Here is a 27,079-nt window from a genome sequence, read left to right as displayed (position 1 = left end):
CTGCAAACAAGACACCACTAGAGGAACAAATAGCCCAATCCAAGAGCAAATAGTCAGCTCCCAGGTCAGAAGGGAGGTTAATCCATTCCAGATTTATATGGGACGTTTGTATAGCAACAACAACAACAACAACATCAATTTTATTTCTTCCTCACCTCTCCTTGTGGCTTGAGGTGGGTTACAGCATAATAAAATCTCGTAAATGTTATACAGTAGAGTCTCACTTATCCAACACTCACTTATCCAACGTTCTGGATTATCCAACACATTTTTGTAGTCATTGTTTTCAATATATCATGATATTTTGGTGCTAAATTCGTAAATACAGTAATTACTACATAGCATTAATGTGTAATGAACTACGTTTTCTTTAAACTTTGTTGTATAACATGATGTTTTGATGCTTAATTTGTAAAATCATAACCTATTTTGATGTTTAATAGGCTTTTTCTTAATCTCTCCTAATAATAATAATAATAATAATAATAATAATAATAATAATAATAATAATAATAATTTATTCTTGTACCCCACCCCATCTCCCCGAAGGGACTCGGGGCGGCTCACATGAGGCCTTGCCCAACATCACAATATAAAATCAAAACAAAAACACAAATTTACAACAATAAATCAGCAATATCGGTAAAACAGTCGAAAAGGACAATCTTACAAGATAAAATGTTAAAACAGGTATATCAAACACAAGTCTGGGCCGAAAGGTGAATGTGTCAAATCGGGAGGAGATAGTTACATAATTGGCATAGTCAATGAAGTACTATAAATGACAATAGTGACAATAAAAGGGCACAATAAATAGTGACAATAAAAGGGTTATCCAACATATTCACTTATCCAACATTCTGCCGGCCCGTTTATGTTGGATAAGTGAGACTCTACTGTATATATAATACATATTCTGTTGTAGGGATGGCTTCTGTAACTTGCAAAACTTCAGACTAAAACCCAGAGCAAATTGAAGGCCCAACATTGAGCTACTTTGGTGAAGGACATGTGGAGCTAGCTGTGCTGTTTAAATACGAGGGTTATCCAGAAAGTAGATTACATTTTGGAATTAAAAATGAACAAAGTATAGGAGAAAACATTTACCATATGCAGTTGATATGTCACGGGAGCCACGCGTGGTGGCGGGAGGAAGGGGGCCTGGCGGCTGGGTCCATCCGAGGCAAAGAACGCAAGCGCGGTTGGTGGGGACACGAGACAGGGCCTTCTCCGTGGTGGCCCCCCGACTCTGGAACACCCTCCCCAAGGATCTCAGACAGGCCCCTACATTCGCAGTCTTCAGAAAGAACTTGAAGACCTGGCTGTTCCAATGTGCCTTCCCAGATTAATAGGAAATCTCCAATACCAAGTCCCATAAGCACTTTATTAGAATTAAGATTGCATATCGCACTCTGCACTTGCCCTATAAGCCTTATATATCACCTGTCACATCAGCACTTTTAATCTTGTACCCATTACTCTGGCCCGGCCCAGTTCTATTGTGTTTTAGCGTATTGTTATTGCTTGTGGTTTATACTGTTTTAATTCTTTTAATTTGCCTTTGTTTGTATTGTTATATTGTGTGTTGAGGCCTTGGCCTTTGTAAGCCGCATCGAGTCCTTCGGGAGATGCTAGCGGGGTACAAATAAAGTTTAATAATAATAATAATAAGAAGAAGAACAGGCGGCGTGGAGGAGGCGCCCAGGACAGAGAGGAGGGAGGGATCGCCCCAACCGTGTGCCTCCTCCATGCCGCCTGTTCTTTGCCTCAGATGGACCCGGCTGCCCGGCCCCCTTCCTCCTGCTGCCACGCGTGGAGGAGGAACGCAGGACGGAGGAGCTGGAGGGATCGCCCCAACCAAACCAAACGGACCTCCTTCTCCCTTGGACCGTGCCAGGACTAGAAAGGCGAGTGGCGGGCCCAGGAGGGAGGGGCCCTACGTGGGGATTGGCCTCTGAGGGTGCAGGGCCTTGGCCCTTTCTGGGCTTCGCCCCTCTTTTCATCTCAGCCCTGCCCCCCAATAATCAAGCTCTTTTTGGGAAGTGGCGTGGCTTTTCTGGGCTAATGGTAGCGTCCTCAACCAAACGGCAACACAGAGTTTTGGCGACGCTGCGCAGCTGCGGAAAAGGGTCGAGGACCAAGTGGGAAAGTTTTGTGGCGGAGAAGTTTCCAAGCTCATTAATCACTAGAATAAGTACCTAGATTTGAATCGCAACTATGTTGAGAAGTGGTATTTGGGTGTGGCTTTCAACTGCATATGGTAAATGTTTTCTCCTATATATTGTTCATTTTTAATTCCAAAATGTAATCTACTTTCTGGATAGCCCTCGTATCATGAATGGTGATACCCATTAGAGCAGGCATGGGCAAACTTGGGCCCTCCAAGTGTTTTGGACTTCAACTCCCACAATTCCTGGGACTGGAAGTGGATGCAAATAGATGTATACTGTGACTGAAATTGAATGCGGTTTAGTGGTACCCACAGTTTCATGCAACCATGGATACAGGGGTCTCGCTGCATTTCTGCCTATAACTGCTCTAAGTGTGCATGCAAAGAGGACTGCTGTTCAAAATAGCACCAAAGTCCTATAATTCTGTAGTGTGAAAGGTAACATAGTTGAAGAATGTGTAGTCTGGAACTCACCGATTTAAAGATACAAGTGTAAATATGAATTGCTGTGTGACAAAAACACATAAAAATTAAGATAGCTTTTACCTTCACAATAGGGAAGGGGTGTCGAAGTTTTAAAATATACTGACCTATTTTGAAGATAAAATGCTGGGTTACTGTAAGTATTTTAAGTGCTGAGTCACAGTTACAGTGATTAAGCATGAAGATAGTGAAACCCTGAAGTAAGGTTTGCATCAGGCGTATAAGAAAATGGATGCATGAATGGAACATTGCATCATGCAAGAGTATATAGAAGAACACCAACAGAATAAGTTGGAGTCGGGTGTGGTGATGATGTATGACAAAGTGGAGGATTCTGGAGAGAGCTGTGAATACTGTAAATAGCTGCAAGAAAAGATAAAGCTTTCCTGTGGAAAGACACTCCTGTGTTTGCTGTTTATTGCAAGTATCGCTCAGTACTTTAATATTTCTTGGTGGTTTGAGCTGACAAACTCTGCTTCAAGTTGAAGAAATACCTGACAGGCTGCTGTTCAAAGTGGCATCAAAGTCCTATAACACAAGTCAATGAGTATTTTTCATCAGCTATAATTTTAGGTCATTCTTATAGAGTTTTTTTACACTGAATTCAGATCTGTGTTTATTTTTTCTCTATCATGTGTAGTGTTTGCGATAAGGCTAATCAAATAATTAATACATTTATACTTACTTACTTAGGCAATCCCTTGTTATCCAGGTATGATGATACATTTATGCACTTTTTTTCGTGTCAGGAGCAACCTGAGAAACTGCAAGTAGCTTCTGGTGTGAGAGAATTGGCTGTCTGCCAGGACGCTGCCTGGAGACATTGCCTGGATGTTTTTGATGTTTTTACCATCCTTGTGGGAGGCTTCTCTCGTGTCCCCACATGGGGAGCTGGAGCCGACAGAGGGAGCTCATCTGTGCTCCCCCCGGGTTGGATTTGAACCTGGCAGCCTTCAGGTCAGCAACCCAACCTTCAAGTCGCAAGGTTTTACCCCACTATGCCCCGAGGGCTCCATATTTATACACCAATATCAATAGAATCTAATTGATAATCTTGTGCTGGTACGGCTGTACCAGAAGCTCAGACTTTATTTTCTTGCTGCTAATGTTTGCAGTCATAGGACAGGCCGCATGTCAATCATCATTAAGTTTGGTTCCGCCCCTTGTTCTGGGCTCTGGGAGGGAAGGAGCCATTTTTAAGTCAGTCTCTCTTAAGGAAGCTAAGCTATAGGACGTAGACCAGCTCGTCCCGTAGAAAAGCTTCATATCTCAAGAACATCCGGGGATATAGAACATCCGAGGAATCAGAAACAGAAATTCCAGGAGAAAGGTCCCAAAGATTCTGGCTAAGAGCTCACAGCCTCTCATCCTCACAGCTCCTGAGGGAAACAGCCCTAAAGTTTCCAAAGAAACCTCGGAGAGGGAACAGCACCACAAATCCACAGAACCCCAGCTGAAACATCTGCAAGCCTTGGTTGGTAGGTCCACTCGATACCCAGATGCATTTGGAGTCAGTAGTGGGTCCCACATCAGCTAGGCCCAGATAATAGACAGCCTGGGAGAGGTTATAAGGGGGTTTTCTTCTTATAGAGAAAACACAGTTATCCAAAGCCAATTGTCTGTCCCCTGGGGACAAGATTGAAAAGTCAACAGTTTATTAAGGAAACCTTGAAGTGTTATTTGACTCCTTGAAAATTTATTATTTGTTCAACAATAAAGACTTTGTTATTTCATTAAAGACTCAAAAGGCCATCCTTTTCAGGGAAATCCTCAAGAACCTCTCTTTAGGCTTCCCACTGGGCATAAAGTATACGTCCTATACAAAAAAACAATAGTTACAGGCCCAGCGCGTGACAGAAGACCGCACTGATAGCAATTAGATTCTATTGATATCAGTGCATAAATTATTCGATTTGCTCCATTGCAAAAACTACATGTGATAGAGAAAAAAAATAAACACAGATTTGAATTCAGTGCAAGAAACTCTATAAAAATGACCTAAAATTATATCTGATGAAAAATACTAGTTGGCTTGTGCTACACGAATATGATGTGAAATGTGCAGACTTTACAGTAGTCCGCTGTAATGTCCCATTCGTCATATTTTAAAAAGTTGACGTGACGGAAAAAATAAATAAAGACATACTTAAAATCAGCATAAACAATTAATTAAACTGTGCTATTCTCATTTCTGATGATTACAAAAAGTTTGATTTTGTTGGCTTGTGTTAGGTTCAATTTTCTCCTGACATGAAGTCTAGTCATGCCCTACTCTGGGGGTTGATACTCATCTCCATTTCTAAGCTGAAGAGCCAGCGTTGTCCATAGACACTTCCTAGGTCATGTGGCCGGCATGACTGCATGGAGTGAGTACCTATTGATCTACTCACATTTGCATGTTTTCGCACTGCTAGGTTGGCAGAAGCTGGGGCTAACAGCAGGAGCTCACCCCGCTCCCCAGATTCGAACCGCCGATCATTCGGTCAGCAAGTTCAGCAGTTCAGCGGTTTAACCTGCTGCGCCACCGGGGGCTCCTGGCTTGTGTTACGTAGTGTGAAAGAGACTCAAGTCTTCAAGACGATGGCCATTGCGCCACAAGACCAATTTCATGACCGCTTAACTCCACCCCCTCATTTGTATGAATGAGAAGAGAAGCACCCTGTTTCCCATTGGCTATTGCAGGTGGAGGAGGCGGGGCTACTCACCCTGGAGGCTGTTCCCGTTGGCGCTGGTGCAGGTGGGGGGCGGCGAGGCCTGCGGCCGGACCACCGGAGCGAAGGCGCTCTTCTGCTTGACGGCCGAGATCATGTTGACCGGGGAGAAGGAGAAGACGCCGGCCGCCGGGGCAGAGGAGCTGGCCATGGAGGAGGCCCCCAGGGGAGGGCTGGAAGGCATGACTGGCAGGGAGAAGAAGGGCAAAGACTTACTGTATTCGCTAAAATCTAATGCTCATCTTTTGTGGGCTAAATTACCCTCCCCAAATTCGGGTGTGCATTAGATTTGCGTAATATCTGAAATCAGATATTTGAAATCTACTGAAATCAGGCAAGCTCCCACTTTGTTAGCTTTTAGGAAAGACCTGAAAACATGGCTCTTCCGCTGTGCTTTTGGTGAGTAACTTCTGTTATATATTTCGGTGTTACTTCCCCCAAACATCTATCCTCTAAACTGCCCCACTCTCATATGTCCCTGTACACATTGGAGTACCCCTCTGTCCCTCACACTCCGGGTTTTATCTTTGTGTTCATGCGGCCTGCTCTTGTTTGACTGTTTCTTGATTTCTTGATGTGATGTTTATTATTATGTATTGTATTATTTTTAATTATGTTATGATATGCTGTTTTATATTTTATTATATTGTATTGCTTTGGGCATGGCCCCATGTTAGCCGCCCCGAGTCCCCGCTGGGGAGATGGTGGCGGGGTATAAATAAAGTTTTATTATTATTATTATTATAATATAGTAATCTCAGCACTGAACCAAAGCTAAAGGCGAAGCTGCTTCAGGAGATCCAATTTGAAGGACCTCACCTCTCATTTAATGGCCAGGGCTCAAGGATATGCAATGCTGGGATGTGTAGTTTGATGAAGCATCAGCATCGTTTGGTTTTGTCAAACTATAGCCCGCTGTTAGGGATTCCTCTTCTTCAGAAAAGGAAGGGGAACAGGAAAGGGTTCATGAATCTGAGGGCGAGTTGGAGTCTGAGGAGGAGACTTTGCAAGTACCCACATTTAAGGAGAGGTGAAAGGAAACAGAGCAGAGACATCATTCAGCTGGAATAGCTGCCAGAAATGCAGCTGAATAATTGGGAACTGCCCTAGCAGCTGGGAGGGACTCAGGGCTATAAAGCAGAAGCAGGTGCAGCCAGTTCTTGCTGGTAACAAACTGACTCTAATGCCTTTGCTCCCCGTGTGCATGCTCCAAGTCTGCATCTGGATTTATTGCTGTTTCTTTGTCTGAAGTAAGACTGCTATTTGATTTGGGAATTTAACAGAGACTAAGAACCGCATTTGCTCTAAGACTTCCTTGCTTCCTTTTGCATTATTCCACTGAGTGTGCTGTACTTTATGTTTTGCTGAAGTAAAGCAGTTTTCATTTACTTGCCACAGTGTCTTAAGGCTGTTCTTGAAAGACAAGCAGGACACCTGCATAATCCCATAGCATTGAATCAAGGCAGTTAAACTAAATCCATTCCCCAACATTGATGCACCCCCAAGATTTTCTTTTCCATTGCTGAAAGCTTTGGTATTCTAACACGTTTATTTTGAAAGAAGGAATTCTAAGCAGGCAGTCACTGTAATGAACACCTTTTTTGGCCAAATTACAAAGACCACTTTTTTTGCTGCCATGCGTTACATTCATGGTCTGATTGAAGGCTGAAGCATGAGGTTTTTAGACAAATGGATCTAATTTACATATGTTTTAATTGTTATAATGTATTTTAATGATGTATTTTTATAGTTTTAATTGATTATATGTACTGTTTTTGTTTTATTATGTTCTTGGCATTAAATGTTGCCAACTGTTGTAAGCCGCCCTGAGTCCCCCCGGGGTGAGAAGGGCGGGGTATAAATGCTGGAAATAAATAAATAAAATAAATTCACCAGCAAATAGTTTTTTTTTTTTTTTTTGGTTTCAGCGTTTTGAGAATTGAGGTGCGCATTAGATTCGATGTTGGACTAGATTTGAGGAAATACGAGTAGTTTTGGGAGGAGAGAGAAAAGGAAGGAAGGAAGGAAGGAAGGATTGATGGAAAAGAGATAAGAAAGGAAGGAATGAAGGGAGAGAGAGACAGGTAAAAAGGGGAGAGAAGGAAGGAAAAAGGCAGGCAAGCAAGAAGACAGGCAAAGAAAGAAAGAAAGAAGCAAGCAGACAAGGGGTAGGAGAGAAAGAAAGAAGCAAGAATACAGGCAAGGGAAGGAGCAAGGAAGGAGAGAAGGAAGGAGAGAAGGAAGGCAAAAAGAGAGGGAAAGAAAGAGAAGGGAGGAAGCAGACAAGAAGTAGAAGAGAAAGAATGAAGCAAGAAGACAGGCAAGTGAGGGAGGGACAAAGGAAGGAGAGGAAGGAGGAAGGGAAAGAAAAAGGAAAAAGTGAACGAGAAGGAAAGAAAGGATTAAGGAAGGAAGGAGGAATGAGCAAAGGAAGGAAGTAAGCAAGATAGCGGGAAGGAGGAGAAAAAGAAGGAAAAAAAGGTAGACAAGCAGAAAGAAAGAACAAAAGGAAGGAAAGGAAGAGGTTGGTGGGGCCGGGCTGTGGCGCAGCTGGCTAGTAACCAGCTGCTATAAATCACTACTGACCGAGAGGTCATGAGTTCGAAGCCCGGGTCGGGTTAAGCCATTAAAAAAAAAATAGCCTCGGCTTGCTGTTGACCTAGCAGCCCCGAAAGACAGTTGCATCTGTCAAGTAGGAAAATTTAGGTACGCTTTATGCGGGAGGCTAATTTAACTAATCTACAACACCATAAAACTGCTCACGAGGAAAAGAAGAGGAAGAACAGCCACCAATGGACGGTGAAGCAACAGCTCCCCCTGTGGCCGGAATCGTGAAGCTGGAAAAATGTTAAAAATGCCTCTGTGTCTGTCTAAAACTGAATGTTGTTTGTCTGTTGCCATTGAATGTTTGCCATATATGTGTTCATTGTAATCCGCCCTGAGTCCCCTTCGAGGTGAGAAGGGCGGAATATAAATACTGTAAATAAATAAATACGTAGGTTGTGTTGGTTGGGGCCATTCTTGGTCCTTCTCACCCACAAAAGTAACTTTCTCTCCAAGAAGATGCCTTCCATCCCCTTGTGATGTTTCCTGCTCCCTCTTGTAGGGCTGAGGGACCTTGCGAAGGTGGTGCATGTACAGAAACACTGAAAGGGCTCTCTATGTGTTTTCATTGGCAGCTCAGAAGAGCTGGACCCTTGCCACCAGAGGCCCGGCATTTTGGATATATTTATAGTTCGGACTAAAACCCAGCACAAATTCCCTGATGCCCTTTGTGGAAGGAATGTGGAAGGCATTAGGGTCTGGAGTGGAAAGTTACCAGCCCAAGTAAAGAGTTGAATAAAAGGACCCTGGAGGTTTAGTCTAGGTAATAGAGCAGGCATGGGCAAACTTCAGCCCTCTAGGTGTTTTGGACTTCAACTCCCACAATTCCTAGCAGCCTGCCGGCTGCTAGGAATTGTGGGAGTTGAAGTCCAAAACACCTAGAGGGCTGAAGTTTGCCCATGCCTGTAATAGATGGACATGGCAGTGTGCCCAACACATAGACGCAAGGCAGGCACTCACTGGCGTAGGGAGAGTTGGCAGTGGAGCCATTGAGGAAACTGGGGGAGCCGGGGACCCCGAGGCCGGTCATGGCAGCCCCCGCGTATCCGTTCATGCTGGACGTGATGCTGTTGTAGCTGCTCTGCTGCGGAGTGGAGCTGGGCACGTAGCCGCGCGGAGAGACGCTGCTTGTGTTCCGGGTGTATCCTGAAAACAAGGAGTGGGAAAGTGAGCAGTTAGGGTGCAAAAACAAGGTGGGGAAAGGATTCCAACTTCTGCTGATAAGTTCACAAAGAAATCCACGGATTGACGCTGGGCCATTAATAAGGCATAGAACACCCATATTTTGCAGCAGTCTGACTTGGAATATCAGGTGCTTGCCACAGATTCATTCTGAAGGATCTACGAGGGTTGAATGAAAAGTAATGCCTCCACCTTCGTTACTTGGGTTTGGATGGGAATATCCTAATACATCAAACGCAGAAATAATCCTTAGAATGTGCTCTTTAACTACCACTATTCACTTTTCCACATCACCACGAGACAATTGGATACATTTCTGCCAATGATGAACAAGTTTTCTGAAGTCGACACTCGGTTTCCGCAACTGGCGTCTCACAGTGCCCATCGTGCACAGATCTTCCGATAGCCAAGCAAAGCAATCATGTGCCCCACACGTTCTTGTGAAATGCCGATGATGCTTGAAATTTCTCTCCAAGTGATACGACGATCGTCCTGAATCAATATGCCAACCTTTTGCTTGTGAAACTCGGTGGTTGCTGTCACAGGACGTCCAACTCTTGTCAAGCAAGTCAGATGTTCCTACCTCAACATCTTTAAACTTACTCGCCCAACGACACACAGGAATCACACCAACACAATCACCATAAACAGCTTGCATTCTCTGATGAATCTCAATTCAATGACTGCACGTTGCTTAAGTCGCATTGACCGACCGTTTGCGCAAGGTTTTCATACTTCGCACTTTAACAACACAACCGTTCAATGCTAAGGGTTCCCCATCTGTGCAGGGTTCCCTACTTCGCACTTTAACAACACAACCGTTCAATGCTAAGACTTCCTGCCAAATGGAACTGTAGAAGAGAGTCTATGGAACAAGCCAGGACCTGCCGCATACCAGGACTGCCATCTGTTGAGGAGTTACGAAGGTGGAGGCATTACTTTTCATTCAACCCTTGTAGAATATTTGGTGCTTGCCACAGATTCATTCTGGGGGATCTAGATCAGGCATGGGCTAACTTCGGCCCTCTCTCCAGGTGTTTTGGACTTCAACTCCCGCATTAGGGCTGAAGTTTGACCATGCCTGATCTGGATGAAGAATTGCAAATGGACAAACTGACAATTAAGGGGAAATTCTCAACCAACTTCAAGATTAGGACTTATTTATTACTTTTAGGAAAGAAAATTGGAGGAGTGGGGGTATCTCTACTATTGGATTTATGAATTAAAGGAATGGTGTTAAAAGTAGAAGTGGATAGCTTACCAACTAAAGAGTCATGGCTATATAAAGTCATGGAAATTAAGGATATGGATAAGTTAACATTTTTGTTAAAGAAGAACAATGTTAAAAGTCTAAAAATGACTGACTGGACACAACTTTACATTAAAGAGTCCTACCAAGTTTAGGACCTTGAACTAAAACTACGAGACTTACTAAAAGGGAAAGATGGACTACAACTAAGAGACTTAACACGTACCCAAGGAAAAGAAGAACGGAAGTCAAATTATATTTTTTCCTCTTTTTTCTCTTTATTTATTTTATTTTTTTCTCTTCTTCGATTTTTATTTTTTATTCTTTTTTCTCTTTTTTTCTAGTTCTTCCATCTTTCTTCTCTATAAAATTATATGTTCTCACTCTATCGCTGTATACTTTACTTAAAACTTTAATAAAAATCTATTCAAAAAAAGTAGAAGTGTGACTCTATGGTGTTATCAAAAGGGAGTTGGAGAACAAGAATGAAAATCAAGAGGCAACGATTTGTAAGTAATTGTTATTTAGAAGTGAAGGGGAAAAAACTAAAAAGAACAAAAACATTTTTTTTCATAATTTACAAAACTGAAACTACTACATCTAGCATTACATCTACTACTAAATCTAAAACCATCCCTTATATTAAGAAACACATATTAGACTGGAACTATTCTATAAATCTCACACTCCTTATAGTAACTACTATAACTGGAGAAACTTCAGGGACTTCTTTCTTCCTCATTTTTAAAGCTATTGGAGTGAAACTTGCTACACATTTACCACTGTTAGCCCACCAAAGTTCAGAAGGTTTCCCTTATCGACGGACCTTTGGGGAATTTTCTAAGTTTTTATAAACAATTTGAAAAACTGCAAGAGCTATCTACTTGAATTTTTATACACAATGCACAAGAAAAACAGGGAATCAATCTCCAAAAGTTTCAGAAAGATTCACACATCTAAAAATCTAAAGATTTTTGGGGATTTTAAAAAGTTTGGACAAAAACAATTTATCTCTCAAAAAAGCGACAACAGCAATCCCCTTGAACCTCTGTCTGTTTTTATGACACACAACCACATAACTTCAACTTAGCACAGATTTATACTATTACTTACTTACTTTAGTCTTCTTTGCAGATTCAATAATTTTATTTAGGATTAGTGCACTGACTCTAAACGGCTGGCTGCTGCAGCCCTCATTGGGGCTTTCTGATGCTGAGCACTGCATTCTGGGAAATGTAGTTTAGAGCAGGGCCTTTTGCATTCTCTTCCACAGGGGACCTCGCCTGCCCAAACTACATTTCCCAGAATGCTGTGTTCTCAGTCTTCTGCCCAAGTTTGCTAGTCCTGCCCCCAGTACCTTTTTTATGGTGATAGAGCTAAAGAAAAACAGGGAAACATTGGTTTTTAAAACACTTTTGGCTTTACCAAAGTTGCTTAATGGGGCCTGGCTGTGGCGCAGCTGGCTAGTAACCAGCTGCTATAAATCACTACTGACCGAGAGGTCATGAGTTCGAAGCCCGGGTCGGGTTAAGCCTCCGACCATTAATAGCCCTGGCTTGCTGTTGACCTATGCAGCCCCGAAAGACAGTTGCACCTGTCAATTAGGGAAATTTAGGGATGCTTTATGCGGGAGGCTAATTTACAACACCATAAAACTGCCAGCAAAACACGAGGAATGGAATGAGGAAGTACAGCCACTACTGGACGGTGAAGCAACAGCTCCCCCTGTGGCCGGAATCGTGAAGCTGGAAAAATGTTTAAAAAATGCCTCTGAGTCTGTCTAATGTATGTTGTTTGTCTGTTGGCATAGAATGTTTGCCATATATGTGTTCATTGTAATCCGCCCTGAGTCCACTTCGGGGTGAGAAGGGCGGAATATAAATACTGTAAATAAATAAATAATAAATAATGATTATACTGAAAATTAAACTGACCTTGGGAGACATCCGAATGGTACAGAATCTTAACAAAAATGGTTGGTGAGTGTTTTGATTCTTAAATCCCCCCCAACTTTCCTGCATGTTTCTAATGTTGATTCGTATACACAAATCTAACGAATCTGATCCGAAAAATGAATTAAAAATGAACATTTGCACACCCCTAAAGAGTAGCATGGAAGATGTGTTGTCGAAGGCTTTCATGGCTGAGATCACAGGGTTATTGTATGTCTGTGTAGTGTTGTATGTTCCATGTAGTAGCATGGAAGCACTGAGGCGGCACCCGCTTCCCTACCTTGCTCTGAGCCCTGAGCGGATTCACTGAGGTTGATGGCCAACTGGCTCCCAAAGGAGTTGACGCCCATCATCCCCGAGTGGCCATGGTTCCCAGCCAAGGAGGACAACTGGTTGGAGTTGCGTGGGACGCTGTACAAAGCCTCAGCGATATCTGCTGCCCGCTTCAGGATTATGTCCTGGGGAGGCAAAAGAGAAGAACCACATACAATTATATGCTTGTATAGTAGGCATGGGAAAACTTCAGCCCTCCAGTTGTTTTGGATTTGATGAAGTCAAAAACACCTGGAGGGCCAAAGTTTTTTCATGCCCGATCTATACTGTGGAAACAATAATAATAATTTAATTTCTTACCCGCTTCTCCTTGTTTGACAGCACTTTAACTGCCATGGCTCAGTGCTACAGAACAAAGGGATGTGTAGTTCGACAAGGCACCAGAACTCTTGGGGTAGAGAAGGCTAAAGACCTTGGAAAACTATAGCTCCCAGAATTCCACAACATTGAGCCATGGCAGCCCAATGGGTGTCAAACTGCATTTATTCTACAGTGAATCAAAGAATTGGAGTTGGAAGAGACTACATAGATCACTTAGTCCAACCCCTTGCCATGCAAGAAAAGCACAATCAAAGTATTCCCCACAGATGGCCATCCAGGATCTGTTTAAAAGCTTCCATCAAACTCCGAGGCAGAGAGTCCCACTGCTGAACAGCTCTTCTTACAGTCAGGAAGTTCTTCTTAATGTTTAGGTGGAAGAATCACCCTTCATCAGAGAAGGCTAAAGCAATAATAATAATAATAATAATAATAATAATAATAATAATAATAATAATAATAATAATAATGTGGTTTTCTGGCATTGTATATTTCTGCCGCTTCTGTGACTGTTCATTTGGGTTTTGATGATTCCGTAGCCCACTTGTCGATGGATGTCCAGAATCAGCAGCATCCACCGCGGTCCTTTTTATCCTGGGCGACGACCGAGCCAGTATAGACTTCGTTTGGGTTTGATTCTCCATAATGCTAATGGGTTAGGTGCTCTTGGTTCCATTCCTGAGCTGAGACCTCTCTGGCTTGGTTGGACCTGCCGGTAGTTACACTACCACCAGCACAGCCCTCAGTCATCATTGGAGCAGTTAAGCCCCCCCACCACGTCAAGGTGGCACCTGGCTAACAACTGGAAGAACATACCTGATACAAAAGGATCCAACAAAAGGAGCAGCACCAGGAAACTACAGGCCAATAACGTGTCTGCCCACTATGTTTAAACTACTGACTGGCATCATAGCTGACAGAATTCAAGACTATCTTGAAGAAAAAAACATCTTGCCAGATGAACAGAAAGGCAACAAACTGAAAAGCAGGGGCACAAAAGACCAGTTATTGATTGACAAAATGATTCTGGAGAACTGTAAGAGCCGAAAAGCTAATCTTCACATGACGTGGATTGACTACAAAAAGGCCTTTGACTCGCTCCCACACAGCTGGATCATCAAGTGCCTGGACGCCATCGGGATTAGTAAAAACGTTAGCACCTTCATTGAAAACATGATGGAGCACTGGAAAACTGAACTGTTTGTTGGAAATGAAAGCTATGGACTTGTCAACATCAGGAGAGGAATTTTCCAGGGAGACTCATTGTCCCCTCTGCTTTTCATTATTGCCATGATCCCTCTGTCAACAATCTTACAAAAAACAAATCTCGGCTACCAAACATCTAAGAATTCTCACCAAATTTCACATTTGATGTACATGGATGACCTGAAGCTATATGGGAAAACGGAAACTGAAATCCAGTCTCTGACTAACACTGTCCGAATCTTTAGCACTGATATCAGCATGGAGTTTGGTTTGGACAAATGTTCGACAGTGGCATTGAAGAAGGGAAAAATCATTGAAAGTGAGGGCATAAATATGCCCAATGGCCAAACAATAAAGTGTCACCAGCCAGAGGCCTATAAATATCTGGGCATATTACAGCTGGACAACATCAAGCATGAACATGTGAAGACTGTGGTCAGCAAAGAATACACACAAAGGGTCAGAAAAATTCTCAAAAGCAAGCTCAATGGAGGCAACACCATCAAGGCGATAAACACCTGGGCCATACCTGTCATAAGATATACTGCTGGCATTATAAATTGGACACAGGTGGAACTGGACAATTTGGACAGAAAAACAAGAAACCTCATGACCATTCATCATTCACTGCACCCCCGCAGTGATGTTGACCGGCTCTTTCTGCCTAGAAGATCAGGGGGCAGAGGACTCTGACAAGTAAAACAAGCAGTCAAAGAAGAAGAACATGCCCTGGCAGAATATGTCAAGCAAAGTGAAGAACCTGCTTTGATTGAAGTCAAAAATCAGAAACTCCTCAAAGCACAGGAGACAAAAAACCAGTACAAGAAAACCGCACTACAAACTAGAGCTGATACCTGACACAACAAAACATTGCATGGAAAGTTCCTTGACAAAATTGAAGGAAAAGCTGATAAGGAGAAGACCTGGCTCTGGCTCACGAATGGGACCCTGAAGAAGGAGACAGAAGGCCTGATCCTTGCAGCCCAGGAGCAAGACATCAGGACAAAGGCAATTCAGGCCAAGATCGAAAAATCAGCTGATGACCCAAAATGCAGACTGCGCAAGGAAGCTGATGAAACCATTGATCATATCCTCAGCTGCTGTAAGAAAATCTCACAGACTGACTACAAACAGAGGCACAACTATGTGGCCCAAATGATTCACTGGAACTTATGCCTCAAGTGCCACCTCCCAGCAGCAAAGAACTGGTGGGATCACAAACCTGCAAAAGTATTGGAAAATGAACATGCAAAGATACTGTGGGACTTCCGAATCCAGACTGACAAAGTTCTGGAACACAACACACCAGACATCACAGTTGTGGAAAAGAAAAAATGTTGGATTATTGATGTTGCCGTTCCAGGTGACAGTCGCATTGACGAAAAACAACAGGAAAAACTCAGCCGCTATCAGGACCTCAAGATTGAACTTCAAAGACTCTGGCAAAAACCAGTGCAGGTGGTCCCGGTGGTGATGGGCACACTGGGTGCCGTCCCAAAAGATCTCAGCCGGCATTTGGAAACAACAGACATTGACAAAATTACGATCTGCTAACTGCAAAAGGCCACCCTACTGGGATCTGCATGCATCATCCGAAAATACATCACACAGTCCTTGACACTTGGGAAGTGTTCGACTTGTGATTTTGTGATATGAAATCCAGCATATCTATCTTGTTTGCTGTGTCATACAACGTCGTTGTGTCAATAATAATAATAATCCTAATAATAGAAGAACCTGCTTTGATTGAAGTCAAAAATCAGAAACTCCTCAAAGCACAGCAGACAAAAAATCATTACAAGAAAACCGCACTACAAACTAGAGCAGACAGCTGGCACAACAAAACATTGCATGGAAAGTTCCTTGACAAAATTGAAGGAAAAGCTCATAAGGAGAAGACCTGGCTCTGGCTCACGAATGGGACCCTGAAGAAGGAGACAAAAGGCCTGATCCTTGCAGCCCAGGAGCAAGACATCAGGACAAAGGCAATTCAGGCCAAGATCGAAAAATCAGCTGATGACCCAAAATGCAGACTGTGCAAGGAAACCAACGAAACCATGGATCATATCCTCAGCTGCTATAAGAAAATCGCACAGACAGACTACAAACAGAGGCACAACTATGTGGCCCAAATGATTCATTGGAACTTATGCCTCAAGTACCACCTCCCAGCAGTAAAGAACTGGTGGAATCACAAACCTGCAAAAGTCTTGGAAAATGAGCACGCAAAGATACTGTGGGACTTCCGAATCCAGACTGACAAAGTTCTGGAACACAACACACCAGACATCACAGTTGTGGAAAAGAACAAGGTTTGGATCATTGATGTTGCCATCCCAGGTGACAGTCACATTGACGAAAAACAACAGGAAAAACTCAGCCGCTATCAGGACCTCAAGATTGAACTTCAAATTCTCTGGCAGAAACCAGTACAGGTGGTCCCGGTGGTGATGGGCACACTGGGTGTTGTGCCAAAAGATCTCAGCCGGCATTTGGAAACAATAGACATTGACAAAATCACGATCTGCCAACTGCAAAAGGCCGCCCGACTGTGATCTGTGAGCATCATCCGAAAATACATCACACAGTCCTAGACACTTGGGAAGTGTTCGACTTGTGATACAAAATCCAGCATATCTATCTTGTTTGCTGTGTCAGACTATGTCCTAGACACTCAACAGCCAGCAGAGTGTCTGCTGTGGACTCATCTTGTTGTGTTTCAAATAATAATAATAATAATAATAATAATAATAATAATAATAATTAGACATTGACAAAATTACGATCTGCCAACTGCAAAAGGCCACCCGACTGGGATCTGTGCGCATCATCCAAAAATATATCACACAGTCCTAAACGCTTGGGAAGTGATTTTGTGATACGAAATCCAGCACATCTATCTTGTTTGCTGTGTCATACAATGTTGTTGTGATGATGATGATGATGATGATGATGATGATGATGATGATGATGATAATAACAAAAACTCAGCCGCTATCAGGACCTCAAGATTGAACTTCAAAGACTCTGGCAGAAACCAGTGCAGGTGGTCCCGGTGGTGATGGGCACATTGGGTGCTGTGCCAAAAGATCTCAGCTGGCATTTGGAAACAATAGACATTGACAAAATCACAATCTATCAACTGCAAAAGGCCACCCGACTGGGATCTGCACGCATCATCTGAAAATACATCACACAGTCCTAGACACTTGGGAAGTGTTCAACTTGTGATTTTGTGATATGAAATCCAGCATATCTACCTTGTTTGCTGTGTCATAATAAAATAATAATAATAATAATAATAATAATAATAATAATAATAATAATAATAATAATAATAAGAAGAAGAAGAAGAAGACATCGACAAAATTACGATCTGCCAACTGCAAAAGGCCACCCGACTAGGATCTGCATGCATCATCCAAAAATATATCACACAGTCCTAAACACTTGGGAAGTGATTTTGTGATACGAAATCCAGCATATCTATCTTGTTTGCTGTGTCATACAATGTTGTTGTGATGATGATGATGATGATGATGATGATGATGATAATGATAATAATAATAGTAATATATTTCTAATCTGCATCTCTCTCCCTGGAGGGACTCAGGGCGGCTTCCAGAATACACAAAAACATGGCAAACATTCAATGCCATAATATTAGTCACATTCAAAACATTTTAAACCTTGTAAAACTACAGCTCCCAGAACAGCGCAACATCGAGCCAGGGCAATTCAAGGGGTGCCAAACTGCATTCATTCTACCAGGTTTCCCTAGCATGGAGCTATGGCAGTCCAAGGGATGTCAAACTGCATTCATTCATCCAGAGTTAAACTAGACAAGATTTTGCCTTTTCTTCTTACAAAAAGAAGCAAAAATATGGGGTGCATCATTCTGTGCAACGGTGGCCCCAAACAGGGCGATCCCTGCTCTGGGAAGGAAGTGTGGGGCAGAGCAAAGCCCGGCAAAAGGGAGACAAAGGCCCGAGGAGTGCCAAGAGCCTCCCCCGCCGTGCCTTGACCTGCCGCCTCTGCAGGAACCGCAGCCACATCCGCCCAGGTGGTGCTAACCGCTACTGAGCTGTGAGAACACCGTCAGTCCGTCCGGGCCGACGGAAAAGAGGGGGCTGTTTGGGAGCCCGTGACTGACTTAACAGCACTGGAATTCCTAATGACGACCAGATGTGGGCCTTGGAGGCGGCTCAGCGGCGCAAGGTTGCAGGGAAACTCGGGGAAGGGAGGGAACCGGGCCCGAGGCATGGAAATCATTACTGGCACGGCGCTCGCAAGGACATAAAACCCGGATGAAGCAGGGAGCCCTGAGGCTGCGTGCAAGTGTGATGCAAACGACCAGTGTCCATTTGTGCACCTGTCGCAGACGGTAACAAACTGCTGTAGCGCATGGGGTGGCCATACATAAGTAGCATTGGCCTTGTCAGCTCTTGAGTTCAGTTGGAGCTTTGAAGAAGACATCCAAGCAGCATAACCCTATCTCCCAAATAGGATTGGATTCAACATGAGCAGCTCAAGGTTTGGGCTTTTTGGGTGGACATAATATAGGTTTGCAATGCATCATTAACAGGGCATTAATAAGCACTTTGTGTTGTGGTAATCTCTGAGCGGTTAGACTCAATTTAACCCTCTCTGGGGGAGATTCCACCAAAATGCAGCAGAGTAGCAAAAGCAAAAGCTTTCAAATGCAACAGTTACTTACATGGGGTGAGCAAAGAGAAGGCTTTCAACTTAGGATGGCAATCGATTGCAGAGTCTCAGTAAAAGTTCAAAAAGTATTTATTCAGGTAAAAAGAACTCCATTGTGGATAGAAAGGCTTGGGAGCTGTCTAGTCTACTCTAGACTGGTTTCTAAGGAAAATAAGAAAGGAAAAATAACAAACATCTAAATAGTTACATCTTGCCAGGAGAGATGGCAGGACATGTTGTTAGCTAGAAGAACAAAGGGAGAAGAGAGAACCAAAATGGTTCCAACCTCATGGTCCAGTTTATTGGGTCCATAAAAGACATTCTGACCAAAGAGAAGTTAGTGTCCCTAAAGATTCACATTTCTACTAACTTCAAAGTAAGGGATGTGACGTACACAGGATAGAGTGAAACACTAAAGCTGGTCTAGGCATGCTTTGGAAACAGGGAAAGGATTCCCTCAATCTAACTCTATCATCTATCTGACTACATTTAGACTTGAGTAGTCCAGGGTGATTCCCAACACTTTGCAATGTGTATAAACACCAAGCCTTTTCCCCTCCTCTCTTCTGTTCTGATCATGAAAGAGAAGGATGATGACAAAGCTCAAAGGTCTGGAAATCATGAAAGCCTGAAATGGATGTTTAGCTTGGAGAAGAGAGCTCTGTTTAAATATTAGGAAGGATGTCCCATTGAGGAAGGAGAAAAGCTTGGACACAATGGAAACTAGGACACAATGGAGCCATTTATGCAAACTGCAGGAAAAGAGATTCCACCTAAACATTAGAAAGGACTCCTTGATGGTAAGAGTTGTTCAATAGTGAATATGCTACTGCCTGGGAGTCCGGTGGAATATCCTTTGCTGGAAGTTTTTAAACAGAGGCTGGATGGCCATCTGTTTGGAAGGATTAGATTGTGCATTCCTACATGGCAGAAGAGGGTGAGAGATGGCCCTTGGGGTCTCTTCCAACTCTAGGATGCTGTTAGGAATGGTGGGAGTGGAAGTCCAAAACACCTGGAGGGTTGAAGTTTGCCCATGCCTGCATTAAAGCCACTAAAGTCAAGGGAGAATGGCAGCTTACCTGGTTACTGTGTGGCATTCCATATAATGCTTCCACCAGGTCAGCCGCTCTCTTGAGTAGCACTTCCTGGAACCAGAGAAAGACAATGCAGATGACCAAGAGTTTCTGGGCTTCACGGAATCACAACGTCGATATTTGTTTTTCCTACAACCATCTCCTCTTTAACATTAATTCCCAACTCCTCATCTTTCACTGAGCTTTGGCCTTTTTTTCCTTGATGACCAACTACGATCCTTAGGAATCATTAGTTTGCCCCTAATGGATAGACAAATCCTGGAGAAACTTACCAATTCAGTTTTGAAATAAAAAAAAAGACCTGGAGAAGAAGGGAGATGCATTTGCTGGGGTCTCAGCAGATCATAATATCAGTCAACAGTGTTGCAATATATATATATATATACCCTGTTTCCCCGAAAATAAGACAGGGTCTTATATTAATTTTTGCTCCCAAAGATGCACTAGGTCTTATTTTCAGGGGATGTCTTATTTTTCCATGAAGAAGAGCTCACATTTATTGTTGAACAACAAAATGAACATTTATTATATACTGTAAAGTAGTTGTCATCACAAACCAGCAAAACCAGACAAACTGTGAATCCTATCAAGAATTTCTTGTTACTACCATTATTTACATGTGCAACAATCTATGGTACCTCTTGCAGTTTAGGTTTCACAAGGTTTCCACGCTGATTTCTCTCTATTCTAGTTTCAATGTAGTCATGAATGATGAATAATATAATATACTATAATAATAATATGATAATATAATAATAATATAATGATATACAATATATTAATTAGATAATATAATAATAGGATAATATAATAGAATAATAGAATGGAATAGAATGATATAAAATATATTAATAGGATAATATAAAATGGAATATAGTAATAATAAAAGAATATGCTAATAATGATAAAATAATAATATGATAATATAATTGAATAATAGTATAGAATATAATGATATAAAATATATTAATAGGATAATATAAAATGGAATATAATAATAACAGAATAATAATATGAAAATATAATAGAATAATAATATAATAATAATATAATGATATAATAATAATAATAGAAAAATATAATATAATGATATAAAATATATTAATAGGATAATATAATAATGGGATATAATAATAGTAACAGAATATGATGATAATAATATGGCAATAGAATAATAGTATAAAATAATGTTTCAGGGCATAGGATAGGAATAAGGATGAGAGGAGAATCCCAATGCGTCCTGTACCTTTAAGAAACCGAAAGAGCAGTACGAGTGGAAAGCCCTCTTCCTTCCCTCCCTCCTTCCCTTGCCCTGGCTCCAGGAGCCAATCAGAAGCCTTGGGGGCGAAGCAAGCATGGCCAGGAAGCATGGCCTTGTCTCCGGAGGAAGAAACGGCAGCGCAGCAGCAGCCACAGAGGCTGGGGGACAGGCAAGGCAAGGCAAGGCCAGCAAGCACTTTCTCTCCCTCCCTCCCTCCGGTGTGTGTATGAATGAGTGCTGCTTCTGCCCTGCAGCCATGCTTCCCAATGGAACTCTGCTGCAGCCTTAGTTGCTAGGTCTTACTTTCAGGGGAGGCCTTATATTTGGCAATCCCCCCAAACCCCTGCTAGGTCTTATTCTTTGGGGAGGTCTTATTTTCGGGGAAACACGGTATATATATATATATATATATATATATATATATATATATATATGAATGCAATTCTAGGCTGCATCAATAAGAGTATAGTGTCCAGACTGAAGGAAATTGTAGCAATACTCTATTCTATTCTGGTCAGTACTAATCTGGAATCCAGTTCTGGGCATCCAGGGCCGGCCCTAGGTAATTTGCAAGTGTAAGCAAGCAGGCCGGCTTGGAGGCTGGCTAATCGCGCTCTCGGAGTCGCCTCAACTGCGCCCCCTAGAGGAGTGCGCCGTCCATAATTGTGTAGTTCGCGTATAGGTTGAGCCGCCCCTGTGGGCATCATAGTCCAAGAAAAGCTATTGACATTTTAATATGTGTGTGTTTAGAATTTTTGCAATGTTTGTGTGTTTGATTATGTTGTGACTCACCTCAAGGAAAGGCGGGAAAGAAATAAAATTATTATTATCATTATTACTCTGGAAGTTATTGTTATTGTTGTTGTTGTAGTATTTATACCCTGCCTTACCATATTTGCGATTTTATCACACAGCCATGGTTCCTCTTGCCCTGCTTACCTACATCTTCATTGTACCTTTTTGATCTGTTAAGCCAGATCTAAAGTTATCACTGTTACTCATTTCCATGATATTGCACTTTATGAAACCTATCCCCGCTGGTTCGCCTTTAATTGCTCTGATTTTATCTGCTTGTATTTTAATGTATTGTCCATTATATTATTTTGTGTATCATTGAAATGTTTTGTTTTGTCAAATACGTTGTATCGTTGTTCGGGCTTGTCCCTATTGTGAGCTGCCCTGAGTCCCTTCGGGGAGATGGGGCGGGATATAAAAATAAAGTTTATTATTATTATTTATTATAAATAGCCTCTGTGCCTTTGTCTCTGTGTTGTATGTCTAATGGCATTGAATGTTTGCCATGTACATTGTGATCTGCCCTGAGTCCCTTTTGGGATGAGAAGGACGGAATATAAATATTGTAAAAATAAATAAAAATTAAATTACCTCTCCCAAAGGGGACTCAAAGTGGCTTAACATAAAAGCATTAACACACAAATACAAATATGCATACATTAAAACAGAATTAAATATAAACAGTATTAAAAATTCACATTTAAAAACCATTCAAACCTATTCAGTATATATTCAAAGTTAAAACCACAGCTACCACGAAATTACCATGAAGTTGCATCAGATAACCTAGCAAATTCCCGAAAAGGATATATCTTTGGAAACTCCAATGCAACTCTATATTATGCTGGGACTAAAAAATCAGTTAATTTAATGGTGTTCAGTCATCTTTAGGTGACCATGGTTCTGCTATAAATGTATCCTTTGTGGTTACGGGTGTATTATTACTCATTTGTTCTGATTTTATGAGTTTTACTGTATCTTTAAATTATTTAATTTGATTGATGTTATTGGTTTTTTTATATTTGTTGTAATTGTTTTACTCTGTTTTGTTTTGGGCATTTCCCCATGTTAGCCACCCCGAGTCCCTTCGGGGAGATGGTGGCGGGATAGAAAAATAAAGTATTATTATTATTTCTTTTTTAAAAGACCCTTCTTTATCCATTGCATTTTGCCTGTAAATCCACACCCAGCAGCATTTGATCCAAAAAAAGTGGCAACACAAAAAGACAAGTTCTATGCCTTCTTCTGTCTTCTCTTTTTTTTCCTCTGCAGAGAAGCCTTAAAGAGACGGCAGCAACGAAGGCAGCCCACTGGCTCTGGACCGCTGTACATCAGGGCCTCAAGGCTATTGGATTGCTGTCAGGCTAAGTGCCGGCAATCAGAATCGCTTGCTCTTCTGTCTTCTGCAATATCTCACCGATCAATACAGTAATGGAGCAGACGGAGCGGGGAGAGGGGGCTGCTCCCAGACCGCCTTGGGCACATTGAGTTCCTTAAGGGGCCATAAGATACCATTGCTTCTGGAGGGATCTGAGACGGCGTTTGGATGCCCAAACGAAGCCCAAAAATCCTACTATGGTTCCACTTTGCAGCCTGATATGCGTCTCATGTCAATGCGACAGGGAATCCACTCTGGCTTTGGAACAAACATGGACAAACAACCTACTGGGTGTTAGGAATTGTGGGAGTTGAAGTCCAAAACACCTGGAGGGCTGAAGTTTACCCAGCCTGAACTAGACTCCTATTGATGCAGCCTCGTATTGCATTGGCCTTCTTTCTGTGTGATGAAATAGATTGGCCACTATTTTTCTGCACAAAAACTCTTTTTGCCAAGAAAAAATAGTATTCTTCACGCAAATGAAAATTTCGCAAAACTATCAAAAAAAATTGCAACAACCACAAAAATGAAAATCTCACTTTGGGCAACTAGTTTTTCAGTGGGCATGTTCACGGTTTCTAAACAGTATTCAACAGTAATTGTGGGACTTGAAGTCCAAAACACTTGGAGGGCCGAAGTTTGCCCAGCCTGAACTAGACTCCTATTGATGCAGCCTCGTATTGCATTGGCCTTCTTTCTGTGTGATGAAATAGCTTGGCCGCTATTTTTCTGCACAAAAACTCTTTTTGCCAAGAAAAAGTACTGCAGTGTTCTTCACGCAAACAAAAATTTCGCAAAACTATCAAAAAATTGCAGCAACCACAAAAATGAAAATCTCACTTCGGGAAACTAGTTTTTCAGTGGGCATGTTCACGGTTTCTAGACAGTATTCAACAGGAATTGTGGGAGTTGAAGCCCAGTTTAGATCTGATTGCGCCTAGCTGCTATTTAGTATTGTATTTTATGAATATTGCTGTAAATTAATTAGTTAACTATTTTAATTGATTTGTATTGTATTTTATATTTTTATATACGTGTGTTTTATTGTAAGTCACCCCGAGTCCCCTTTTGTGTGAGAAGGGCAGGATACAAATGTTGAAATAAATAAATAAATAAATAAAACACTTGGAGGGACTAAGTCTACCCATGACTAGTCTATAGTTTATCAAACTAGTATAACTGTGAAGAGGTGTCTCTATTGCAGAACGAATATGGTTTGACCACATTTTAGCTGCTGTGGCTCCATACTTTGGAATCATGGAAGTTATAGTCTTGTCAGGGCTTCAGCCTTCTCGAGCAAGAAGCACCTGTGCCTCACCAAAAGTGGGATTTGTGTATCGATAGTGTTTAAATGAAATTTGTGTCTTGCCTCTATTGCATACTGATTGCATCATCCAGAGTGTAACATAGTCTGGAAAGAGTTAATTGCTGAGAAGTTGTGATGACCTTGATGTGTGGCTGGAACTGGGGAGTGTCCAGACACAAGTGGGTGTGCATTGCTGATTGCATCAATTCTGTTCTGAGTAGAGTTGAGTTCTGTTTGCCTAGAGTGAGAGTCCTGTGTTTGTCTGCAAGTCTGTTTGTCTTGATTATTACTGCATATAGTAAAACTTTGTATATAGTTTTACTAACGTCTCTGGGTGTCACTTCGTTCTGCGTTCCACTGATTCCATCCAACTACTGCTGCGCTGCAATTACTCTGACACAAACTACAAATCCCAAGATTCCATAGCACTGTGGCATAGCAGTTAAATGGGGTCTAACTGTATTAATCATACACAGTCTAAGACAGGGGTCCTCAAACTTTTTAAGCCGAGGGCCGGTCCACAATCCTTCAGACTGTTGAGGGGCCGGATTATCATTTGGAGAAAAAAAAATACAAACAAATTCCAATGCACACTGCACATGTCTTATTTGTAGTGCAAAACAACAACAAGAACAAGAACAATGAAAGAACAATACAATATTTAAAATAAAATCAATTTTAACCAACATACATTTATCAGGATTTCAAGGGAAGTGTGGTCCTGCTTCTGGCCAATGAGATAGTCAAGTTAATTAGGATTGTTGTTGTTGTTGTTGTGTGCCTCTCAGACTTTGGGCGAGCCTAAGTCTAAAATTTATTTATTTAATATTTATTTATTTATTTACTGCATTTATTTACTACATTTGTATCACACCCTTCTCACCCCAAAGGGGACTCAGAGTGGCTTACAAATTATATGTACATACAATATATTATATTATTAGCATAGCACAATATAAGCACTATATAAGCATTATATATTATTATATTGTAATATACGACTATATTGCAATCTTAGTAGTAATATTACATGTAATATAAAATACAATTATAATAGTATATTCTTTTATTATATTGTATTACATTATAATGTATACTACTATACTGTAATATTATTAGTAATATTATATGTAATATCTATATATATAAAAGAGTGATGGCATCACGGCGATTCACAAAACAACAAAAGTACAGGCCCCCCAACCTCAAAATTTGACAACACAACCCATCATCCAAGCCTCAAGGTTGATACAACAAAAAGAAAAGAAAAATAAAGTCTTAATTAGAGGGAGAGCAATAATTTTTTTATCCAATTGCTGCCAGTTTAGAGGGCTAATCTCTGCCCACTTGGTTGCCTAGCAACCAAGGGACAGCCAGGTTTCAGTTAGGGGACAGGCTGATTTAGGCCTCACTTAGGCTTCTTCCACAGATTATCTAATTTGCACTGGATTATATGGCAGTGTAGACTCAAGGCCCTTCAACACAGCTATATAACCCATTTATAATCTTATATTATCTGCTTTGCACTGGATTATCTTGACTCCACACTACCATATAATCCACTTCAGTGTGCATTTTATACAGCTGTGAAGAAGGAGCCTCATATAATCCAGTTCTGAGCAGATAATATAAGATTAGAAATATACAGTAGAGTCTCACTTATCCAACGTAAACAGGCTGGCAGGATAAGTGAATATGTTGGATAATAAGAAGGGATTCAGGAAAAGCCAATTAAACATCAAATGAGGTAATCGTTATACAAATTAAGCACCAAAACATCATATTATACAACAAATTTGACAGAAAAAGTAGTTCCATGCGCAGTAATGCTATGTAGTATTTACAGTAGAGTCTCACTTATCCAACACTCGCTTATCCAACGTTCTGGATTATCCAACGCATTTTTGTAGTCAATGCTTTCAATATATCGTGATATTTTGGTGCTAAATTCATAAATACAGTAATTACTATATAGCATTACTGTGTACTGAACTACTTTTTCTGACAAATTTGTTGTCTAACATGATGTTTTGGTGCTTCATTTGTAAAATCATAACTTAATTTGATGTTTAATAGGGTTATCCTTAATTCCTCATTATCCAACATATTCGCTTATCCAACGGTCCGTTTATGTTGGATAAGTGAGACTCTACTGTACTGTATTTACAAATTTACCACTAAAATATCACAATGAATTTAAAACACTGACTACAAAAACATTGATTATGAAAAGGCAGACTGCGTTGGATAATCCAGAACATTGTATAAGCGAATGTTGGATAAGTGAGATTCTTCTTTAATATGAAATAATTACTGGGATAGAATAATGCAGA

The 27,079-nt window shown here is 41.4% G+C and overlaps 1 protein-coding gene across 2 annotated transcripts in view; it reads right to left on the bottom strand.

The window, feature by feature from the left end:
• LOC100567492 (transcription factor COE1) overlaps positions 1 to 27,079 on the bottom strand; it is a 160,633-nt gene that overhangs the window by 11,717 nt on the left and 121,837 nt on the right. For both annotated transcript variants that reach the window (XM_062982246.1, XM_062982247.1), the window contains exons 13-16: positions 19,992 to 20,057; positions 12,632 to 12,809; positions 8,929 to 9,114; positions 5,359 to 5,550 (exon numbers count right to left, since the gene is read on the bottom strand). In XM_062982246.1, coding sequence (XP_062838316.1) covers positions 5,359 to 5,550; positions 8,929 to 9,114; positions 12,632 to 12,809; positions 19,992 to 20,057 — 622 coding nt within the window. The remainder of the gene's footprint in view (positions 1 to 5,358; positions 5,551 to 8,928; positions 9,115 to 12,631; positions 12,810 to 19,991; positions 20,058 to 27,079) is intronic.

Source organism: Anolis carolinensis, chromosome 5 (assembly GCF_035594765.1).
Source record: "Anolis carolinensis isolate JA03-04 chromosome 5, rAnoCar3.1.pri, whole genome shotgun sequence".
Taxonomy (NCBI): domain Eukaryota; kingdom Metazoa; phylum Chordata; class Lepidosauria; order Squamata; family Dactyloidae; genus Anolis; species Anolis carolinensis.
Note: the sequence above shows the minus strand (reverse complement) of the source record. Positions and strands in the feature narration are given on the sequence as shown.